Source organism: Phoca vitulina, unplaced genomic scaffold, assembly GCF_004348235.1.
Source record: "Phoca vitulina isolate PV1807 unplaced genomic scaffold, GSC_HSeal_1.0 scaffold26, whole genome shotgun sequence".
Lineage (NCBI taxonomy): Eukaryota > Metazoa > Chordata > Mammalia > Carnivora > Phocidae > Phoca > Phoca vitulina.
Window position 1 is genome coordinate 17,704,630 of NW_022589729.1, and position 23,614 is coordinate 17,728,243.

Below are 23,614 nucleotides of genomic sequence, written 5' to 3' on the forward strand. Positions count from 1 at the left end.
CAGAAAATCATCCATGAGTTAATGAGAGTAGCTATAATCTTGTCAATCTCTTCTCAATCCTGCAGCTCTCAACTGCTTTGGAAGTGGAAAGATGGGCATTAGGAGGGCTTCAGAAAGAAAACTTAGGCAATTTGCAAGATAAACTCACAATCTTTAACTATGTACAAAGAGCACAGTCATGGTGATATTAGCTGACCTTTGGAGGATTCACTATTATCATTTACGGAAACTGACAACTAATTCCTGGTAATGCTATCGGGGAAAAAAAAACAAGATTAAGCCACTATTTCTAGGCCAAAATGTCAATAACAAGCTAGTGACATGTTTTAAAAAGGACTACTTAGCCCTGAGACTGAGTGAAAGAATTTTTATGTAATTATGTAAAAGACTGCATATATGTACCTAATATGTGTATAAATTTATAGAGTTCACTGACCTGGGTAACTACTAAGTATATCATCATATGGTAATATTCATGATTTAAATGTTAAAATACTACTATTTGGTGGGGGGGAGGAATATTAACAAAATTTTCACTTTTTCTATTATTTTATACATACATTCATATTTACTGTTATTTAAATAGATATCTAATTTTATATAACTTATAGGTTTTCTGTTTTATGAAGATTAATTAAATATACCTATTTTTGAAACTATGTATTTTGGGAAGTAGAAAATTCTTGCCATGCGTATGTTTATGTTTTTGCATAAATGTGGTTGATATTCACAATAGTCAGCTTAAATTGGACTTTCGAAACTATTTCACAGAGCCATTCTGCCTTATAATGTAGTTTAGCTTTATGAATACCCATTTGTGATGATGTCTGTTTTTAAAAATCACTGTTACTGAATAAAAATCCTTTAGGAATTTTATGGCATGGTACTTTGGCAAGATTTTCTAAATCAAAGTGGGCAAGCACTTCAACTATACAGACTAGAGAACAAAATATGTCCTTAAATACCTACTCAGAACTTGATCATCAAAGAAATATAAATATAGAAAAATGCCCTTGGGAATTACATATCATCTAATATTTTCACAATCAATAAGCATAAGAGATTGACTATATGACTAGAGCCATGTGAAACAAATACAGTTTTTGAGAAGTATCATGTTTGATTTGGTTTTCTTTCCTTTTTTAAGATTTTATTTATTTATTTATTTATTTAGAGTGCAAGCGGGCGGAGGGACAGAGGAAGGGGGAGAGAGAATCTCAAGCAAACTCTGTGCTGAGCACAGAGCCCCACGCAGAGATTCACACGACCTTGAGATTAGCGGAAATCAAGAGTCAGATGCTTAACTGACTGAGCCACCCAGGCGTCCCTCGTTTTAACCAATATTTGTAGATTTTCCAGTATGATCTATAGACATCAGGAGATAAAGGCAATGGATATCATGATATAAGGTAAAGAATAACAGGGAAAATTTTGTAGGTAGAGAGGGATGAAAATTATTTCATTTTTGAAGATGTTGAATTTATCATTCCTGTAAGATATATATGTCCAATCCATTGTAATAATATATATTAATATATGCCTATAATATTAATATATACCTATATACCTATAGTAAGCCATTTTTACCTCCTCTGTAAACCCTCCTTGATGATAAGTTTTTTACGGTTCCAGTATTTCAGTTCTAAAGAATACTAATTTGCTAATATAAGACAAATAATAAAGATATAAATAATGTTATTAATATTACTCCACTCCTATCTATCCTTAAGGTAATTAATATTTAGTAAGTGCCCTTTGCTTGTTAAATATTTTATATTGTATTGCTTTAGTTTTTACTATAAACTTTTGGATTTAGTCTGGCAATTTACTACTATAGGATTTTTATATCCAACTCTTCAAAGTGACCTTGTTCTACAGTTCTGTATTTCAATATATGTTTCTTGAAACACCAATCTGCCACTGTATATGGTTAGCCAATTAGCTAACTGGTCTGTGTTGCAAGGCTGTATACACCGGGATTATAAAATCTCTGTAGCCATCTGTGTAAAGAACAATGTATCATTAAACCTGTATTTATCAGAAAAAAAATGGCAACTCTGGGTTAAACATTTATTTATTTAGTGAAAGACTTTTCAGATCGTTTTAATGAGTTAATGTTTATTGTGGACCTCTGAGAATGCAATAATTTTCAAAAGATTAACCAAACATACCGGCCAAAATTCTTACTTTTGAAAGAGTATCTCAAAGGATTAGGATTTTATGAACTACACTATGAGAACATTAGCTCATAGTTTGTGCTTTGTCTGAGTCTTTCAGAATCACGGTGTAGCTTAATCATTAAATGACTGGGGTATCTTTTTATCTTTGCCTGTGCCCTGAATTACACTGCTTTGGATTAACTGTTCATTAAAAGAACTTAACAGTGCAACTGTCAGACCCTGAAGTTTTTTCTTTTTTTTTCTTTAATGGAAATCAAAATATATAATATTAAAAGTGTTTCATCTCTACTTTAATCTCAATTTGATAATGATTATAAATCTCTAAATATGCATTTTGGAACGCCCTACCATTCCTTCCATAGATCCACAAGAATAAATAAGCTTCAAGCATCATTCTTTGGTCTTTACTGACTTCCTAAAAATCTAAACGTTGAACATATCTGGCAAAGTTTATAAATGCAGGCCCACAGCAGTCATACTGAGTACTGGATAAACAGAGAGAAAAAGCTTCCTCTCTCTGCTGACAAAGAAACTAAGAGAAGAGGACAAATTTTTTTCATAAGCACTGTGATTATTTGAAATGTGGATCACCAAATTGAGCATGCCATATGGAAAGGAGAACTCCAAATTGTATCTCATTAAAAATAATTTAAAATTCTACTTTTTTTCTTAACTAGAATACTGTTAAATCTCACTAAGGATAATTTTAGTTAAAGAAACTATTCAAACACTTATGTAAAAGCCATAACCACATTAACAAAAAAAAAAAAAAAAAAAGGATTGGGTCGCATTTTGCACTAAGTACATAGAGCCATGAAAAAAAATCATATCAAGCATTAAATTTATAATTACCCTTAGAAATAAAAAACCTAATATAAAGTATTAATTTCCTAAGTTTCACTTTAACTAAGTAGTCCTCCATTAGGAAAAGCTAACATCTTAATGTATACATTTTTAAATATTTTTTTTTTCTGACTAACCTAGTAAAAGAAGAATCACCAGGGTATGAGATAGAAATTATCTAAGGCTACACCAACCATAAAAGAGTGGTAAGTCTTCTTTTAAATACTTCAATTAAAGGGATTCTACATTGTTCATTGCCATTCTTATTCAATATATTTCTTTTAACAAAATTACATTAAATAGTAGTTTGTTACATTTCCTCTCTTTTAATCATTAGTGATTTAAACAAAATAAACGCATCTGCTGAGCAGTCTTTGTAAATTACTCATAGACTCATCAGCCTATGGGCCATTACTATGATAATGCGTGCAGATGGAGGCAGGGTTTTTGTTCATAATAGGAAAGATGGAACTATAATCATGTAGTGTTTTGTTTTGTGTTCCTCAGGTTATATGCTGCACTGAGCATGTATTCATACATGGATATATTCATACATGGATGAACCATAATCATTTAGTAAGAAATGTATATTGGGTCTCAGTGTAAAATGTGCTTTCTACTATGAATTGTGAAGAAAGTAGACAAAAAAATAAGGCAGTGGGATACAAGAAATGAGTAAAACAAATTAAACGAGGTGAAAATAAAGAGGCAAAATTATTAGTCAAAAATACTAACATGGTATAGTTAAGAATCAAGTAAAATCATGATCATGTTCTTCTTGTAACTCTCATTTCAGGAGGCTCTAATTTTAAGAAATGAAACCTTTAAATGGAAAAAGTGGAAACCTGTATCACCAACAGAAGGCTATTATATTTTCATATTTTTAAAACAAAATAACATGGATAAGACAGTAAATAAAGACAATGTGGTACTTAATCACCTTACATTTCTGTTAATAGATTAAAAATATGTCTTATTTGCTACTTCTTGCTTCCTTGAAAACTTAGGATTTTTCTCTCCTGAATCTCCAATAAAGTGCTTATAATTTTATTTTTGCTCTTTTGTAGATCATATGCATTTGACAAAGTTTTACATTTATTTGTTCACCTATTTATTGAGTATTACTACATGGTAGGCACAGAATTAGGTACTAGGGGAGACAATGGTATGGAAAAGTTGGCATGGCTGCTTCCTTGATGGGAATTAGAGTCCAGTGAAAGAGACATAAAATGATGACTAATATAAATACACATAAATTTACAAAGGAGAGCACCCTTGCCCTCCACCTGCTACGTTTTCCTATAATTGTGAATCTGACCTATTCAGGTGGATCAGGCTTCAATGACAAAGTGATGTTTACATTAACATAAAACAAAAGATGAGTCATATTTTACTCTGGAGAGAAAAAAGGTAAAGCATTCTAGGGAGGAGGGAGGTTAGTGTGATGAGAGCAGTAGGGGGTAAAATAGTAGGACTCCTGAGCAGAGGAAAAATTAAGAATGTGAGATGAAAATGAAAAAATGGGGAGAATCTTGATTGTACAGGAAATTTAGGAAATATTAAGAAGTTTTGTATTCATCCCAAGACACAGGGAAAATTTTAACAAGCATTAGCAAGCGGTAACGCAATTATATTTACATTGCACAAAGGTCACTCTGGTTGCCATGAGATGAATGGTTTGGAATGGAACCAGAGTGGACCTAGGTAAACCGGTTATACAGCAGTTGTTATAAAGAGGTTACAATAGTTTAGATGAGTGAGGTGATGTCTGAGAGGGACAGAAGTGGGTAGATTTGCAGGATATTTAGGAGGTAAAATCTGTGGGATTTGCTGATTATGTATTTTGTCGCAGAATAGGAGGCATTAAGAAGGACTCCATTCTTTGGAATTACCCCCAAGGAATGGACGGTAGTTACTATTTCAGAGATGTGGACAATTTGGGGAAAAAATATCATAACTCTGCCTTTGGACATACTTACATTGAGGAATCTAAGAGGGTACATCCCAGAAACAGTTGAATATAAAAGATTTAATTAAAACCCTAACAACTGGGCTAAGAAAATTTGTCTGCTCACTATTATAAGATTCTTTATGATGCACATTGTTATAACCTCCGATGTAAGGAGGAAAAGTGGAGGCATCAGACCCTATTCTTCAACAGCCTTGCGACCAAACATTATACACAGAAAGCAAGTCATAAAGCAAATTCTGCCACACAAAACACTAATTCATTCCTGTTCAGTAAGATCAAAGAGGTTCTTGTTCTTTCTGTGAATAACAACAAACACACTGAAAGAAAGATTCATACAAAAAAAAAAATGTGAAAATATATTAAGGGCAGGTTCAGCTAATGGGCTGGTGGAATCAGACAACAGAATCCTCTGTTAAGTAAGAACAAGCTTGAAAAGGTCTCAAGACCCATGTCACCACTCCCTGAAAGGTTAAGCTTGGTTATTCTTAAAATCCAATTATGCAAGAGCAGATAGAACCAAGCAGTACTTTCTGGCCAACTACACAACTAGAAAAATATTTTTAATTCGACTTTTGTTAATTTGTAAGGATTCTGACACAAAAATTGATGCTTGAAACTGATGATAGCCTGAGAGTGTGTTCTTAATTAGTCCTTCACATGCTTATTATTATCCCTTAATTTGTATGGACAAAACATACCCTACTACCTTGAAATATGTGTGGGATTACAGAAAATATAGCTAAAATATATAACATATTCTTAGCAGAACAACATAAAATGAAAAGAAAATTGCCAAGGTCTGATCATTGAGAAAATACATCTTTTAATGAAATGCTATAGAAGATGAGGGACGTAAACAGTATGTATATCAGGGAGGAGTTAAGATGGCGGAGGAGTAGAGGAACCCTAAGTTTGTCTCCTGCCTTGAATACAACTAAATAGTTATCAAATCATTCTGAACACCCGAGAAATCAGAGGTCTGAGAAAACAAATATTGCAAGTCTACAAGTAGAAAAGCGATCACCTTTTAGAAGGTAGGAGGTTCAGGGACTTGAATTCTGTGTCATACAGCTGTGTATAATATGGCGGCAAGGAAGAACCCTGCTTAAGAAGGATACCACAAAGCATTTTAAGCAGCAGAGCACAAAATAATAAAAGAAAGGATAAGAACAATATGATCCTCTCAGTAGATGCAGAAAAGGCATTTGACAAAATACAGCATCTTTCTTGATAAAAATCCTCAAGAAAGTAAGGATAAAAGGAACATACCTCAAGATCATAAAGGCCATATATGAAAGACACATCTAATATCCTCAATGGAGTAAAACAGAGAATTTTTCCCCTAAGGTCAGGAACACAACAGGGATGTCCACTCTCACCACTGTTGTTCAACATAGTACTGGAAGTCCTACCTCGGCAATCACATAACAAAAAGAAATAAAAGGCATCCAAATCGACAAGGAAGAAGTCAAACTTTCGCTTGTCACAGATGACATGATGCTCTATATAGAAAACCCAAAAGACTCCACCAAAAAATTGCTAGAACTAATACAGGAATTCAGTAAAGTCGCAAGATATACAATCAATGCACAGAAATCTGTTTCATTTCTATACATGAATAATGAAGCAGCAGAAAGAGAAATCAAGGAATTGATCCCATTTACAACTGCACCAAAAACCATAAGATACCTAGGAATAAACCTAACCAAAACTATAGAACGTTTATGAAAGAAATTGAGGAAAACACAAAGAAATGGAAAAACACTCCATGCTCATGGATTGGAAGAACAAACATTGTTAAAATGTCTATGCTACCCAAAGGAATCTACACATCCAATGCAATCCCTATCAAAATAACATCAGCATTTTTCACAGAGCTAGTACAAGCAATTCTAAAATTTGTATGGAACCAGAAAAGACCCAAAACAGCCAAAGTAATGTTGAAAAAGAAAAGCAAATCTGGAGGTATCACAATTCCGGACTTCAAGCTATATTACAAAGGTATAGTGATCAAGACAGAATGGTACTGGCACAAAAACAGACACATAGATCAACGGAACAGAATAGAGAACCAAGAAATGAACCCTCAACTATATGGTAAGCTAATCTTTGACAAAATAGGAAAGAATATCCAATGGAAAAAAGACAGTCTCTTCAACAAATGGTATTGGGAAAACTGGACAGCCACATGAGGAAGAATGAAACTGGAGCACTTCCTTACAACATACACAAAAATAAATTCAAAATGGATGAAAGACCTAAATATGAGACAGGAAACCATAAAAATCCTAGAGAGAACACAGGCTGCAACCTGTTCAACCTCGGCTGCAACAACTTCTTGCTGGACACATCTCCAAAGTCAAGGGACACAAAAACAAAAAGAAACTATTGGGACTTCATCAGAATAAAAGTTTTTGCACAGAAAGGAAACAATCAACAAAACTAAAAGGCAACCTACAGAATGGGAGAAGATATTTGCAACTGGCATATCAGATAAAGGGCTAATATCCAAAATCTATAAGAAACTTATCAAACTGGACACCCAAAAACCAAAAAATCCAATCAAGAAATGGGCAGAAGACCTAAACAGACATTTCTCCAAAGAAGACATACAAATGACTAACAGACAAATGAAAAAATGCTCAATATCACTCAGCATCAGGGAAAGACAAATCAAAACACTGTTGGTGGGAACGCAAACTGGTGCAGCCACTCTGGAAAAAGTATGGAGGCTCCTCAAAAAGTTAAAAATAGAACTACCCTATGACCCAGCAATGGCACTACTAGGCCTTCATCCAAAGGATACAAAAATTGTGATTCAAAGGGGCATATGCACCCCAATGTTTATATGAGCAATGTCCACAATTGCCAAAATATGTAAAGAGCCCAAATGTCCATTGACAGACTAATGGATAATGAAGATGTGGTATATATATATAGATGTGTGTGTACATACACACACACACACACACACACACCCCACAATAGAATATTACTCAGCCATCAAAAATAATGAAATCTTGCCATTTGCAATGACGTGGATGGACCTAGAGGGTATTATGCTAAGTGAAATAAGTCAGTCAGAGAAAGACAAACCATATGATTTCACTCATGTGTGGAATTGAAGAAACAAAACAGATGAACATAGGGGAAGAGAAGGAAAAATAAAATAAGATAAAAAGAGAGAGGGAGGCAAACCATGAGACTTTTAACTATAGGGAACAAATTGAGGGTTGCTGGAAGTGAGATGGGGGGGATGGGGTAATTGGGTGATGGGCCTTAAGGGGGGCACATGATGGAATGAGCACTGGGTATTATATGCAACTGATGAATCACTAAATTCTACCCCTGAAACTAATAATACACTATATGTAACCAAATTGAATTTAAATTAAAATTTTTAAAAAGTATGTGTATCTGCATTTGTGTGTGCATGCACCTAATAGTGCCTCACATGCCCACACATATGCTCATAACCTCCATGCATATGTAAATGATTCTTCATGTAATGTTCTGACTTTAATATTGGGAAATATTAAATCATATTTAATATTGGATTATTGGAAATATTAAAGCCAGTGACTTACACTGGCTTTCTGAGTCCCACCATGACATCAGATATCCTTTCTAAACATATCTCTACTTGACTCCTTAATAATAGAATCACACAATAAGGTCAATAGTTCCACAAATCATATTCCTTTTTTCCTTCTTTTTTAAAGTTTAATTTTCAAAAACAATCAAAAAAAGCACAATATCTATTTTAATTTCCTCTTTATTCGCACCTCTTCCTAACCATTAGTTTACTTAAAATAAAAAGGTATTCTCAATAGGAAAAGCTTCATGAATCAAGTTATGAACAGTTCAAAGTAAGTTCTACTGGTTGCAAAGAATTTTGCATAAAAAACCCAACTGTGAAAGCATTACTTTAGTGCCATTGACTAAAGTATAGCTTTTATTATTTTTTTAAAAGATTTTATTTATTTATTTGACAGAGAGAGACGGAACACAAGCAGGGTGGAGTGGGAGAGGGAGAAGCAGGCCCCCTGCCGAGCAGGGAGCCTGAAGCGGGGCTCAATCCCAGGACCCTGGGATCATGACCTGAGCCAAAGGCAGACGCTTAACGACTGAGCCACCCAGGTGCCCCTAAAGTATAGCCTTAAGTAAGACAAATAAGGGGAGTTGAGGTCAGTGAAGTAAGCAGGGACAGATTATAAATCACTTTATATACAACACCAAGGAGTTTATATTATCCTGTAGACACAAATGAAAAACTTTAGGCAAGAAAATGAATGATGTGATCAAATCGAGTAGTGTTGAGGTCATTAATAAAAGTCTGCTGATACCCTGAATGGTTACTCCTGCTCCAAGCAGCAACTATATTTACACTAGACTCTTAGTCTCCAGGCTGACAAATCACCTTAAGACATTACCCATGCAAATCATCTAAGTGAAGTTACAGCTGTGAGCAGAGACCATAATGGATATAAAAGAGCTACAAAATTTAGTCCTCAAGCATTTTCTAAGTTGTGAGCTCTTGACTCTGCAATTTACTCTTTTTTGCTTGAACATTTTTCTTCTGATTCTGTTCATAAAAGTGAAGTACCTAGTCAGTAAAATATTAGCTTTACACACCATTAATTCCCATTAGAGATTTAAAGATACGTACATACTTACAGTTGATAAAAGTAAAATATGTATGTATCTGAATTATCTCCAGGAAAGGTTTGATTTAGCAATACATTTCCACATTACTTTTTTTTTTTATCAAGAAATTAGTAAGATGAAGAGTGTAGGGTCCAAAATGGGCCACTTTGGCATGTGCAGTACTTTGTGCTGAAGACAGAGACCCTGCAGGCTCAAGAGAAACTTTTGCCCCTCCCTTAACTACATAGAAAAATCTAAGTTGGGGGTCTTTCCCAAAATAAGGGTTTACTAGAGATAAGTTTTATCTGACTAACCCATCTCTATGGAGAGACAAATATTTATTTACCAAACATTCACTCTTTTTCATCTTCCTGTGAAATGCATCCCTTCCCTTTGAAGTTCCAGACCCCTACCCCCTTTTCCTTAGTTCAGAATGACATATATACCTCATTTGCCTGAGTGTCTTTGGAATTTCCATGTCTATGTGGAGTGCCCCTACCTACAAAATTAAATTTGATTTTCTCCTGCTAATCTAACTCATGTCAATTTGATTCTTAGTTCAGCTAGAAGGACCTAGAAGGGCACAGGACATTCTAGCCACAGACACACCCCCTGAAAACACTTATTTATATATCCTTGTTCATGTGAAACAAGAAATGGCACCAGTAAATATCAGCAAATTTAAGCTGGTTTACACTCATTTAACATGTTCCCACAGGCATGTATTGCTAGGTGCTACTACATAACAAAACCAATCCCTAATATTTGGTCTCTAGTCAACAGTTTCTGAAAATCAAATAAAGGCACAAAATAAAGCTTTATGTTATTCTATCTGAAATGGTCCAAAACTAATTAGCTACTAAAATAAAAGAGAACATACAGCTTACCATGTTACTTCACATTGTAAGGAGTGAGAATTACTCTCACAGCAAAAGTGACTCTTATTTTTATATAATAATTTACTCAAGTCCAGCTTTTAAAATGTAATACTAATATGTCATGTTCATTAACAGAAAAATTTTGCAATAATGATAGCACTTTTACTTTTATAATATTCAATCACTGCTTAAAATCAATTGAAAAATTTCCTCTTTCCAAGAGATGGCTAAGTGAACATATGCCTATTTCATAGAGTATAATATTCGGATAATTCTGTAATACACAAATATAACCATATGTGACTAAGAACACTCTTGAGAAGTATCTGATCAATTCTTTTGGTTATTCGACTAACATTTCCGCTGATGTTGCATTTAATTGCTCATAACCTAATGTCAAATAGACCAGTATCTATGTAGAATGGTCTCCTAGGTAAATAATCATCTTTCTTTTTCACTGGAAATTACAACTGTTTTCCTGATCAATGATATTTGTTCAAAGAGCAGTTTCGGGAGGTCAATGACACATTCTAAACTAAAGAAATTTACTGGAAAACATGATTTGTGTTGACATTTACCTAATACACATTTTGCTCCTGTGGCTTCAATTAAAAAAAAAAAAAAATCTGTTAAGAGCTTTACCACATCAGATTATTTATACTCAAAGAAATTAAGCTGAGAATTAAAACTGTAATTAAGGTACTACCATTCAAGGAGATCTTTGATCCTGTATTTTTTACATCAGAAAAAAAAATTAAGTAAAAAATAACATTTTTAAAATCAACATATGCAATAAATATGCTATTTCCTTTATTTTTTTACTCATCATGAGACCCATTGTGCTCAAAATTTCATTTAACAGATAGTATCTCAATAGCACTTTTCTTTATTCTTAACAATTATGAATGTGAAACACTAAGCCTATAAGCAGGAAACCAATGCTATTTTTGCATTTAAAAATTTGTATAAGAAATAATATACAGTATGCTTCTATACTTATATATAATGTATACCATCCTGCCTACAGATAGAGATTCTTGAGTTCTTCAGGAGAGGGAAGAGGAGATTAATTACCTTGAGAAATATGTGTACTTTCTTCTTTCTCATAATGAGAGCTAAGTACAGTTACATTTCTCCTCCACCTGAGCTGCCTTAGAGCTTAATATGAGACTTATAATTCATTCTTACTATGTTGATGTGTTGTTTCTTCTATTCCTATTATAATGACTTAATTTCATGTCTGTTTTTAAAACTGCCTCAAGTCTTTTTCTTGAGGTTTGTACAATATTTTTCTTTATTTGACAAATTAATAAATTAAGGCTCAGAGAGACTATCATTTAACTAAAGCCACACAGCAAGAAGGTGACACAATCAAGATATGTTTTTACCTAAAGTCCCTCTGGAGAGTTGCATATATACATATGTCCCTGTGAGAAATAAAGCCTAAGAAGAACAATTTTTTCACTAAACTACAAATCGTTCCTCTAAATTATAACAAAAAATACATTCTATTTAAATAGCACTTTATAGCTTACAAAATATATTTTTATATATTTTTATATAATTTTATATAGTTATTTTTATAACTACAAAGATAGTTTGATCTTTGTAGTTATTCAGCACTGGGCCCTGTTTGAATTTATAATTATAAAATAGGAAGATTTAGTAAAAGGCAAACAAACCAAAAAATCCTGGGGAGAAAAGTTAAAGCATTCAGGAGATATTTGGCTTGAAGAAAAGACAACTGGGTGTTTCAATTGTCAATATAAAAGATAATTATAAAGCAGGGGATTGAAAGTGGTTTTTTACCTTGCAGTAGACACACTAGAGGGAACAAACTCATATGAAATTCAAATGAGATATTTAGAACATCCTAAAATCAATTTGTTAGCAAACCAGGAACCTAAAAGGAAATACCAAAAACTTAAATAGAGAGATATAACAAGGGTCTATAATAAACATAACTCAATGGGCTAATAGGAGCTATAAAAAAAGAATATTAAATAGTCAAATGAACCTGGATTATTAGGGATACTCAGAAATATTCTGTATAACATTTGCATGGCTTTGGTGAAAGTTAATATAACCCTGGAGTAGGAGATACATCAGCTTAAGCAATGAATCTAGAGAAAGGAGACAATGCTAAAAGGAGTCTCTCCACACTCTGAATCAAAATACTTTAAAATACATTGGCAAAGATTATGCACAAGAAAGAGGGTAAAGCATAATACGATGAAATGAATTTACAGAATTTACTGATAGGAAATTGTGAGAACAGCAATGATACATGATCCCAAATATAAGGATTCTAAAAGTCAGTTGAAATGCAAAACTGTCTAAGCAATTTAAAGAGTTAGGTAACAGAACAGGAATTAATAAGAAGGGAAAGGCAGGCTGAAAAAACAAGGAATCTTAAGAGAGAAAAAAATATATAATTGGTGGTGTTTTAAAAGGATGTATGAATTCTGCACAGATTTGACTGCTTGATGGTAAGAAAATGTTTTTATTATAATGAGAATGTACTATAAAAGCTCTGACGTTGACTGCAGCTTAAAATAGACAACCATCTGGGTTGGATGGTATAGGAAGGGCTATGTTTGGAGAAGTGAAAATAAAAAGAATTCTTGGATCTATTTTAGTGATACGATTCTTTATTAAAATCTCCTGCTACAATTACATTCTTATCAAGTGCTCTTTACATTTTCACTAGTTTTTACTTTTTATGTTAACTGCCACCTTTTTTGGACACAGAGGTGAATGAAGATTCTGTCCCTATAAACTGTGTCATTTGTCCTTATACAATGTCTCTTACTATTCTGTTACAGCTTTATTTTGCTTTGTTTTTAATCAAAAATTCCACTTGGTTCATTCCCTATGTGCTCTTTTCTAATGACCTTCCTTTCACAATTACCCATATGCTGATATTACCCACTCTACCAAGTCCCACCCCTCTCCTGAGCGCCAGGCTCCTACATACAAATGGTTATTCAACACCTCATTAAGGTTTCTAAAAAGCAGCTCAACTATCATGGACTTTTTATTTTGCTTCCTCTTTATGTTTCCTTCCAGGTTTCTTCATCCTTGTACGTGGCACTATCATTCAGTCAGTTTCCCAAAATGCAAATCTCAAAATCATCCTTCAATTTTTCTTTCTCCCACACCTGACACCCAGTTTGTTATCACAACTGTGTCACTTCTATTTTTTTTTTAATTTACTGCAATAAGAACACGTAACATGAGATCGATCCCTCTGCACAAATGGATAAGTACACAGTAAGTGATATGAAGGTATAGTCATGGAACTAGTTAATGTGAAAGGCATAAAATGAACCCAGGATTATATCGCTCCGATTTAAGAGTTTTACCATTCATACCAAAGAGCAAGCACATCTTAGAGCTTACCGAAGAAACTCTGTAGTCACTCTGGTGTAGCAAGAGCTGTCATTAAGATGGAAATTGAAGAAGTCCATACTAAGTGACAGAAAATAGGATAACTGTGTGAAGAACAACCTGAGTGAAATGCACATGGTAAATGAAAAAGTTTAAGCACAGCCAGAATCAGAATGGAGAATCTTTTTAACTGATTGTAAAGCTATCGCTTTTTTGTCAAGTTTTCTCACACATCATTCCTAAGAAGGAGCCAGCAAATAACATGACTCAGTATACAGCTTGTCCTAACCCAGAGGAGAATGCACTCACTGACTACTTGAGAGTTCCTCAGGTAATTCTTGGCCTTAAAGTGCACCATTCACAGCAACGACCGTGGACCTGGGCTCTTGCCATGGATAAGAACTCAAGTAAGATGTGATCCTCAGCACTTGGAAGGCTTATGGAGTTGTTCATGACAAAGCTCCCTGCACAGGTCTGGTAGGAGCTAAACAGATGTAGTGTGAGACTCACCACCTTATCTCAGCACCAACCTGCAACTGGGTCAAACCTCCCATATTGCAATGTCATATATATTTTTGTTAACAGATGGCTGCTTCATAAGAAAAGCAATATTAAAAACCAGAAAAATAAGATAGGCACTGAAAAATTTTACTAGATAAGCATACATTTCAAATATTAAAAGAATTTAAATGAATTAAATACAATTTGTTTAAAAGCTTCAATGTGAGCTTTAGGATTTTTTTTTCTTTTTAGAAGATGTTTATTTTTTAAATGTTTTGTGAAGAATGCTGGATTTGAGAGTCTACCGGGAGATTTGCTTCTTTACAAAATATTCTTCAGTGTTATCTTTGACACAGATCCATACAAAATGACTTCAGGGTTATGCAATTCTAAAACAAAATCTGAACATTTTATCCTCTTTAAAAAAACTGAAAAATCGTAATTGATTTGCTTAAATAGCCCCTATATATAATAACAAAGGCATCTTAATTACTAATTGTAATTAGTGCTCTTTAAAATTTGCCTCTTTTAAAATGTTAACTATACATTTAGTTATATAGTAGTCCCCTCTTATCTGTGGTTCTGCTTTCTGGGGTTTCAAGTATCTGCAGTGGAAGCAGATGTTCCTTCTTCTGTCATAGCATCAGGTCAATAGTAGCCTAAAGCTATGTCACAGAGCCTACGTCATTCCCCTGACTTCATCTCATCACATAGGCATTTTGTCATCTCACATCATAACAAGAAGGGTGAGTACAGTATAATAAGATATTTTGAGATAGACCACATTCACATAACTTTTATTATAGTATATTGTTATAATTATTCTTTCCATTATTAGTTGTTAATCTTTACTGAATATATACTGAATCTTTACTGAATATATATATTCAGTACTTTCCACAGTTTAGGCATCCAATGGGGATTGTGGGATGTATCCCCTGTAGATTAGGGGGAACTACTGTACAAGCTTTCAAGCTTTGGCAAGTTTATAAGGAAAACATTAATTTGAATGAAAGGAAATATTGAGACTGTAAACTTTCTCACCACCTGGTAAATGTCAATTTGTACAATAAAATGTTTTCAGAGAAAAAAAGTCACATAGCAGAAATAAATAACCTTAAATATCCATGCACTCCCTATGAATCCTATTGCTGTGCACAGTTACTTGAAAAACTTAATTAGCAATGGCATTCTGTGCTAAAAGCATCTAACACTTTGATTTCATGCTTGTAGTTCAGACATTAGTATTCAAATCAGCCCACGACTTGCACTTTGGTATTTACTGGATGAATACCAATTAAATTGTTCCAAATAATCATTTTCATTTCCTATAGAGTATCTCCCTAAAACCAAATATTCCCATGGAATTTAAGATATCTGAGATGTTGGGAGTTTTACATTTTCTAGGGAGAAATTTTGTGTTTAAAGTAATAATAAATCTAGTTTTTCTATTGTTGCAAGAAAGTTTTCTCACATTCCTGGGCATTGTTTTTGAATCTATGCAAAAAAGTTTACTGAATCATGCCATAAACCATTAATCTGAAGTCAACATACACTGCAATTTAGTAATTCATGAAAAGTGACCACACCTCACCCTAATGCACAAACATGCATTTTCGTTATTTCAAAATAAATGGATGATGAACACTTTTCAGAAGAGGCTCAGGATTTAGATCAGATGGGAGAAGCAAAAGTGAGATAGAAACCCCCCCAAAAAAAAATCAAAGAAAGAAGTAGAATAAAAAAACAAAAATCCTGAAAGATGATGGGAAGAAAAAAGCATGATAGTATGTGTATAGCAATGCTCTCTAGCATTTAATCAATATGGTTCTAAGATCAATATAGGAGATGATAGTGTCAGTAATTTTATTAAATTGTCTGTTCTCACAAATTCTAACATTAAAGGAAGAAAAATTCTCAAGACATAAATTCAGAAGTTATAGGGAGACAAAATTAACAGCCAAAATTTGATTTATATGGAAGTTCTTATATATGTGGTGTGTGTATGCAATTTATAAAAATTATTTCAAAGAGTATTTCTCTTCAATTAAATTTGTAGAAGTTTTACTACCCAGTTATATTTCTTTGGCAGAAACAACAGCCCTAGAATGTCTTCACAGATTACACTGAGAGTGTATAACTCACACCAAAGTTAACTGTGGGAAGAAGGTATTTAAAGGAACAGTCTCAAAATATATGGTTTGAGTATACTTAATTTACAATATATTTAAGTACCTCCAGTTGATAAGATATTGTTTGGGAATTCTGACCCCCAAATGTTACTGTGTATCAACTACAAATATTTGTGAAGCATCTTATATATCCAACCAAGAGATGCGGGGCATAAAATGGTGAGGAAGGAAAACTGACTCTTTGTTCTTATATATCATGAATATCTACCAAGAAGCCCTGATAATTAAAGAAACATTGTACATTTATAATTTTTTCCAACACTGAGAAGCATAAAGGTTGGGCATCTCCCATAATTCAGATGACCTTCAAGAAAACTTCAGGGCAGAGCTTCAACTTAAAAGTTGAGACTCAAAAAAAAGTTGGGACTCGAAGAGTAAATAGTAGATAAAGGTGAAGAATTTGGATTTTTAAAAAACTTAATATGAGAATCACTTTTTTAAGGGAAGGATTTAATTATGCAAATTATATTGAATATGATCTTTACATCTGATATTTTGTGTTAAATTTTGTTGTCTCTTTTTACATTCCTTAATTTTTGTGACTGTTCTGTTTGTTTTCAAAAAGTATGCATATTCATTCTGAATATTTAAACCATAGAAGAAAGTATGCGGAAGACAGCTGAAAACATGATACACAATTCTATATCCATAAATAATCACTTGAATATATTCCCAACCTCTGCAGATATACAGAAAGAGAGATGGATGAACAGGTAAATGGAGGAAGTAATTTAAACAGATAATAATCATGAGTATATCATAATTTTAACTAAATTGTATATGTGTTTGCTAAAATTTAAAAAGAGAAACAAGGATTAGAAACTTGCTGAATTTGAGGCAATTTATTATTCACACAAAAGAGATAGCAATGGCTAAAGTATTCTTCTATCCTTAATCAAAAAAATCTAAAAAGTAAGAGTTGGTCATCCTAATGTCTTACTAAACTATAATTCTACTTCAAATAGTAATTTCAAAATTCACAATAATAGAAATGAGAAAATTAACATAATTCTTTTATTTTTTTAGTTTATTATTACTGCTAATGACTTCTAGAACATCATACAAATAATATTACAGTGGTTAAGCATGTGGGCTCTGGCACCAATTTGCCTACGCCCAGATCTGAGCTCTGCTTCTTAATAGTGTAGACCTATGATAATCTAAGGTTTATCTTTTTATTTGACCTTTCTGTGCCTCTGTTTATCTGTAACATGAGAATTGCTGTGGCATGACCACTTTGGCTTTCTCTCACCCCTTCACCCCACCTTCTAATTGAAAACCTCCCTTGGCTAGGTACCTATATCATAGAAATTAAAAATGGTGTCTCTGCCTCTGCCTGGATAAGCCTTCAACTGCACTTCTGATAAAACTCAGTGTGAAGATGGGTTTCCCAGAGAAAGATCCAAGGCGTTGTTACTGCATAAACCACAGATTCTCATAAGCTATATATTTTTCCTTTTCCTTTATCCTTTTTTTTCTTATTCCTATTAAGTACGTACTTAATAATATGTAGGTAGCATACTTTCTAAGTTCTTGTATGTCTGAAAATAACTATACATTACCCTCATAACTCAATGATGGTTTAAATTCTAACTGCCTAACATCTGGCTTCCCACTTACACAAAATTTAGTTGGGACAAAGAGTTTTCTATATGTTCTAGTGTAATACAAACCTGAGGGCTGTTTCCAGATCTTCAGACAAACACACTTTCTGTCATTCATTTGTAATAAAGCAAAACAAATGTGACCAAACAAAACTAGTAACCAAATACCATGATGGTGATAACATCATGAGATCATGGTTTAATACTTCCTCCAAATTTCAGTTCTTACTTTTTCACTGTCCACTTCCTGTCACACGGCTATTTGCCTTAAGAGTTAAATCAGTAAACAGAGTTTAAGAACTTCGGCGTCGAGCATTAAAATAAGTGTTAATCAAAGATGCACAAGAAAATCCCAAATACTTTTTGAATTAAGCATGTTAATAATTTTAACTAGGTCATGTTTTTAAACAATAAATGGATTTATTTTCTCCTGAAATGAGAATGAGGAGGTAAACTGAATTTCTTACATTGGACTAAAACATGAAATACCCATTTACATAATACAGATCTTGATGTTATAGCTCCATGAAATAATTCGAAAATATCTAAACATACATATTCAAATAAAAAATTAAAGTTTGAAACAAAGTAGGTGCAAAATAAGCCTACTAGTGTAAAATTAGAAACACCAAATGTATTACAAATTAGAGTACTTATTATTGGTTAGAATATGTTGATAATTAAGCTAAAGTCATGCACTTAATTCCCAATGTACCAGTTTCCTCTGCTTTGTTACAGAGACACAGGCTGAATCACAATTCCCAGCTGTCTTGGAAGTGTGCATTATTGATCAAGAGGGGTACACAGCGGACTGGGGAAAGATTAGTCCAAATTCCATTACAATAACAGGAAAAACAATTCTGAGCACATTCCCTACAGAGAGTGGGTCAGCAGCTTAATGTTATCTCAGTTTGGCATGTGTCTCTTGTAGACAGATGCTTAATGATAGTTCTTTGTAATGTTAATAATGATGAAAAGAAGATACATTTTAAAACTATATAGCAGCTTTCCAAAACAGGTAATTTTAAGATTGTGAGATTCATGAACAACACATCCACTTCATCAAATATTAGCTCCTGAATATTTGGGGGCTTAAATTGTATGTATTAAAAATTCTGATTTGGAAAAGCACTGACAGTCTTGCTCTATGACATAATGTAACCACAATTAATTAAAACTAATCCCACAACAATGTAAAAAAATTATATATATGTCTGTATATTTGTATAGTATAAAGCACTAAAGGTATCAGAGAGAGGGGAAATGCTACCATTACTTTTAACTTAGTGAAGCTAACTAGAGGAAATAAATATTAGAAATATGTAGACAGTACAAAAAACCTGAATACATTACAATGGAGGAAAATGTTTTCTCATATTTCCCATTAAATATATTTTCAGGCATCTCGGTTCACTTTTATATTATTATTAATAAGTTACTATGCTTAGATATTTTAGAGCAAATTAGTTTTTGTGCAGTCACATAATTTAATCCTCTTATATACAGAGGACATTTGAGGCAGAAAAAAAAATGAAATTTTTGGAGTGTTCATACCAAGTGTCATATCTTCTGATAGACATTGTATAAACATATCTAATTTAGTCTTCATCAAAAAAAAGTACAACAAAAATTTTATAGGGTGATTAATGTTATCCTCATTTAATAATGTGGCAAATAGAGCTAGGTAAATTCAGTGAGTTGCTACAAGCTCCAAACTAGCATAAACCTGAGTTTTAAACAAATGAAATGCATTTGGACTTTTATGACTTATCAGTGCCAAAGATTGCTTATTGTTCAACAGTATCCAGTTTTTCTGTTTTCCATGATAGTACAATATTCAGCTGGGTATACTGTTTCGCAGCTAGACCAGATTTCTGTAGACTCCCTTTCAGCTATGTGTGGATATATGACCAAATTCTGGCCTATTTTATGCATGTAATTTCTGGGTTGTGCCTTATCTTCTCCCTTCCTACAGGCTGGAGTTAGAATATAATGGCAAGAGTTGGGTAGCCATCTTGAGCCACGTTATGGAAACTATGTTTTGGGAATGGCAGAAAACAAGTTATAAGGAAATTTAGTCTCCAGCAATATTAAGTTGATATAACCTTCTTGGACAGACTATTTAAACATTTCCATTTGTTTAAGTTGCTGAACCTTTATGTATATTTGTATTTTACAGTGTGTGTGGTATAACTCTTTGCTAAAACAGCTGTGTGTTATAACTAATATAACATTGTTTATATTTTTCTTGTAGATAACTACACTTTTGATGGTGAATTAAAAAAAAGACTTATTCTACCCTAAGATGATGGTCATAAATTATGAAAACATTTTGCTTGGTGTGCTAGAGAAAAATACACAAAGAAATCAAACTTCAGTTTCTCCATTCTAGATATTATAATTCAAAAACATATTAATGTAAATGTATTAATGAAAATGTATTGATGCACATGTGATTAAAAACAGTAACATTGTACATTTAAAATGTACGTGATTAAAACCAATAACACGTGGGCACCTGAGTGGCTCAGTCAGTTAAGCGTCTGCCTTTGACTCAGGTCATGATCCCAGGGTCCTGGGATCGAGCCTTGTATCGGGCTCCCTGCTCAGCAGGGAACCTGCTTCTCCCTCTCCCGCTCCCCCTACTTGTGTGCTCTGTCAAATAAATAAACAAAATCTTTAAAAAAATAAATAAAATAAAATAAAACCAATAACACACAAGAACAACAACAAAAGCAACTCCAACTGCAGATAAAATAAAAAGTGAAGCACAAATAATTTAAATGATAAATAAACTGCATAATAGCAATTTCATATACATCATGAAAACCCATTATCTAGCACTACTGCATCCCTTGGCATAAGAAAGTGGCAAAATCTGTCTAGTTGCTTCTTTTGAAAATAAAAACTACTGAAGAAATAGACAAATAGGCAGAAAGTAAGAGCAAATGGAGAGCCCACCCTACGTGATTCACTGTAATGAGGATGCCTCCAAAACTAAAGTGAACTAAGTGTTATCATATAAAAATAACTTGTCCTTATTTCAGCATTAATATTTCTTTTTTTAAAAGATTTTATTTATTTCTTTGAGAGAGAGAGAGAGCATGAGCAGGGAAAGGGGCAGAGGGAGAAGCAGACTCCCCACTGAGCAAGGAGCCCAACGAGGGGCCCGATCCCAGGACCCCAGGTCATTACCTGAGTCGAAGGCAGATGCTTAAATGACTGAGCCATCCAGGTGCCCCTCAGCATTAATATTTCAATTACCTCTTTACTAAATATACTTTAACAGACTCTAATAATATTTTAAAAATCATTCATTTCACTCTTTGTAATTTTCCAGCATTTGAAATATTAGCAAGTACATGGGTATACAAGAGATTTTAATTTGGAGTATTTTTCTATAAATAAAATGAAAAAACTCCTAAACTATTCATATAATATCATTATCTTAAAATTAAGAATGTTTAGTGACTTTAGAAGGGAAGTCATTACTTTTAATATTTTATATTTAGGCAGCTAGGTGTTTACTAGGTGAACAATAAAAAAATTTTGTGAGCAGTAAAAAAGATTTAAATGATAAGATGGCTTTGTGTCAATTTTAGAGAGATATTTTATATTTAAAGACATTTAATATTTTAAAATACATTTATTTTTTAAGATATAAAGTATGTAATAAAACCTATTTTCAATACACTTAATAGGGATATTAACTACAAACTACTGACACAAAGTAGTTGCTATACCTACATATCTCAACCTATGTTTATATATATCTATCTATAGCTCTATTTATATCTAATTCAGTTGTACTAGTATATGGGGCATTCTTCTTATTTTGTACTTCCTAATTAACTTTTTCTCTTTCTTGATAGGTCAAATCCAGGACAGAGCACAATTACACATAATATCTAAGACTCCTGCAAAACAGATATATTATTCTACCTCATTTTTTGATTTTTTACATTTTTTCCTCCTCTTAAGGATCTACGTGAATCCATATGTGCAGCGCAACATTTCCCACTGGATTACTTTATAACCATCAAAGTGAGACTTTCCAGAAGAAATAACTGTTTTCTATAATAAAGCAAAGTACCAAGTCCTGCGTTGCTTTGCCAGGAGATCTGCCCTTGCTTTCTGCCTGACTGCACAGTAAAACATCATGGAGAGAAGGCAGGGACAGAGACAGTGATGGGCAATGACAGTTTTCTCAATAGTGTTTCTGCTCTGAAGATTGTAGAAATATAAGGGCACCTCCATGTCAGCAGTTTGAAAGAAAATTTCTTGTTTGACAACTGTGGCATGCAGTACAAATTCTTTTGATTTGGTTGTTTACAACACTTGGGAAAATGTCAAAGTTGCAGTAAATATCAATACCAAGTGATAGATGCACCTTCTTGTTTTTTCTGTAAGACTGAAGGAGAGATTTCACTTTTATTCCTATAGGTGATCCCTTACATTTATAGTGAGTATTTCTCTATTTTAGCCAACTCAATTAAAATAATGTGTATTTAGAAACTATAATTAAATGAAACAATAAAAATAATGATATGTACAATCTTACCAGGTGAAGATAAGGCATAGTAATGTAGATATTAAAATCAAAACTTGATTAAACATTGCAGATTGTGTACGCTGAATGGCTCTGTGCAGATCATTCTAAAATAAAACCAAAAAGCATATTTTAATTTTGAAAATACTACATATCCCTGAGTTTCACTACATTTATTACTGTGTATTATATTTCAACTATCTTGTGCACACTCGATGCATATACTTTAAATGGATATAGCAACATATTTCCATTTTTGCCTAGGTCTAAATATACTTTACCTTAGCATTCATATTACAAAAATGACACTATGGGGGACCACCAAAGCCCCAAATTTCAGTTTACTCCCCCTTATCAACATTTATAGAGATGTTGCACTGACTCCCAAAAAGCTCTCCACAGTAAGCAATGTCTATAATGGAAAATTCTAATTTTAAGAGTAATAGCTAGGTCAGGCTACAATCACATCTCATTCTCTGAATCAGGAAAAATGACATGAAATATGCCAGGCAATCTATCATGAACAGAAAAAACTAAACAGCCAATGAACAAAATTTTTTAAGTTTAATTTCATTAATATAAAGATAAAGGTGAATTAAAGATATAATTTCTATCTTTCCAATTGAAAAATGTTAAAAAATAATAATATCCAATATTGTTTAAAATGCAAAAAAGTGAGCACTCACAAATGGTTGATATTGCCCATGCAATTTGTTATAAAATTTCTTGAAGGTGATTTGGTAACACAAGTCAAAGCCATGTCCTTTTTATTTCATGCATTCATTAATTAATTTAATGAGTACGTACTCAATAACATAACTTCTAAAAACTGACCACATGAAAATCATGAGATAAAAA

The 23,614-nt window shown here is 33.1% G+C and overlaps 1 protein-coding gene across 7 annotated transcripts in view; it reads right to left on the minus strand.

Moving 5' to 3' along the window:
- KCNT2 (potassium sodium-activated channel subfamily T member 2) overlaps positions 1-23,614 on the minus strand; it is a 377,236-nt gene that overhangs the window by 202,049 nt on the left and 151,573 nt on the right. For 6 of the 7 annotated variants that reach the window (XM_032422169.1, XM_032422167.1, XM_032422166.1 and 3 more), the window contains exon 8: positions 22,769-22,863. In XM_032422169.1, the coding sequence (XP_032278060.1) occupies positions 22,769-22,863 (95 nt within the window). Of the gene's footprint in view, positions 1-13,922; positions 13,992-22,768; positions 22,864-23,614 lie in introns of all 7 variants that reach the window. The other variant, XM_032422163.1, reaches the window with a different exon arrangement.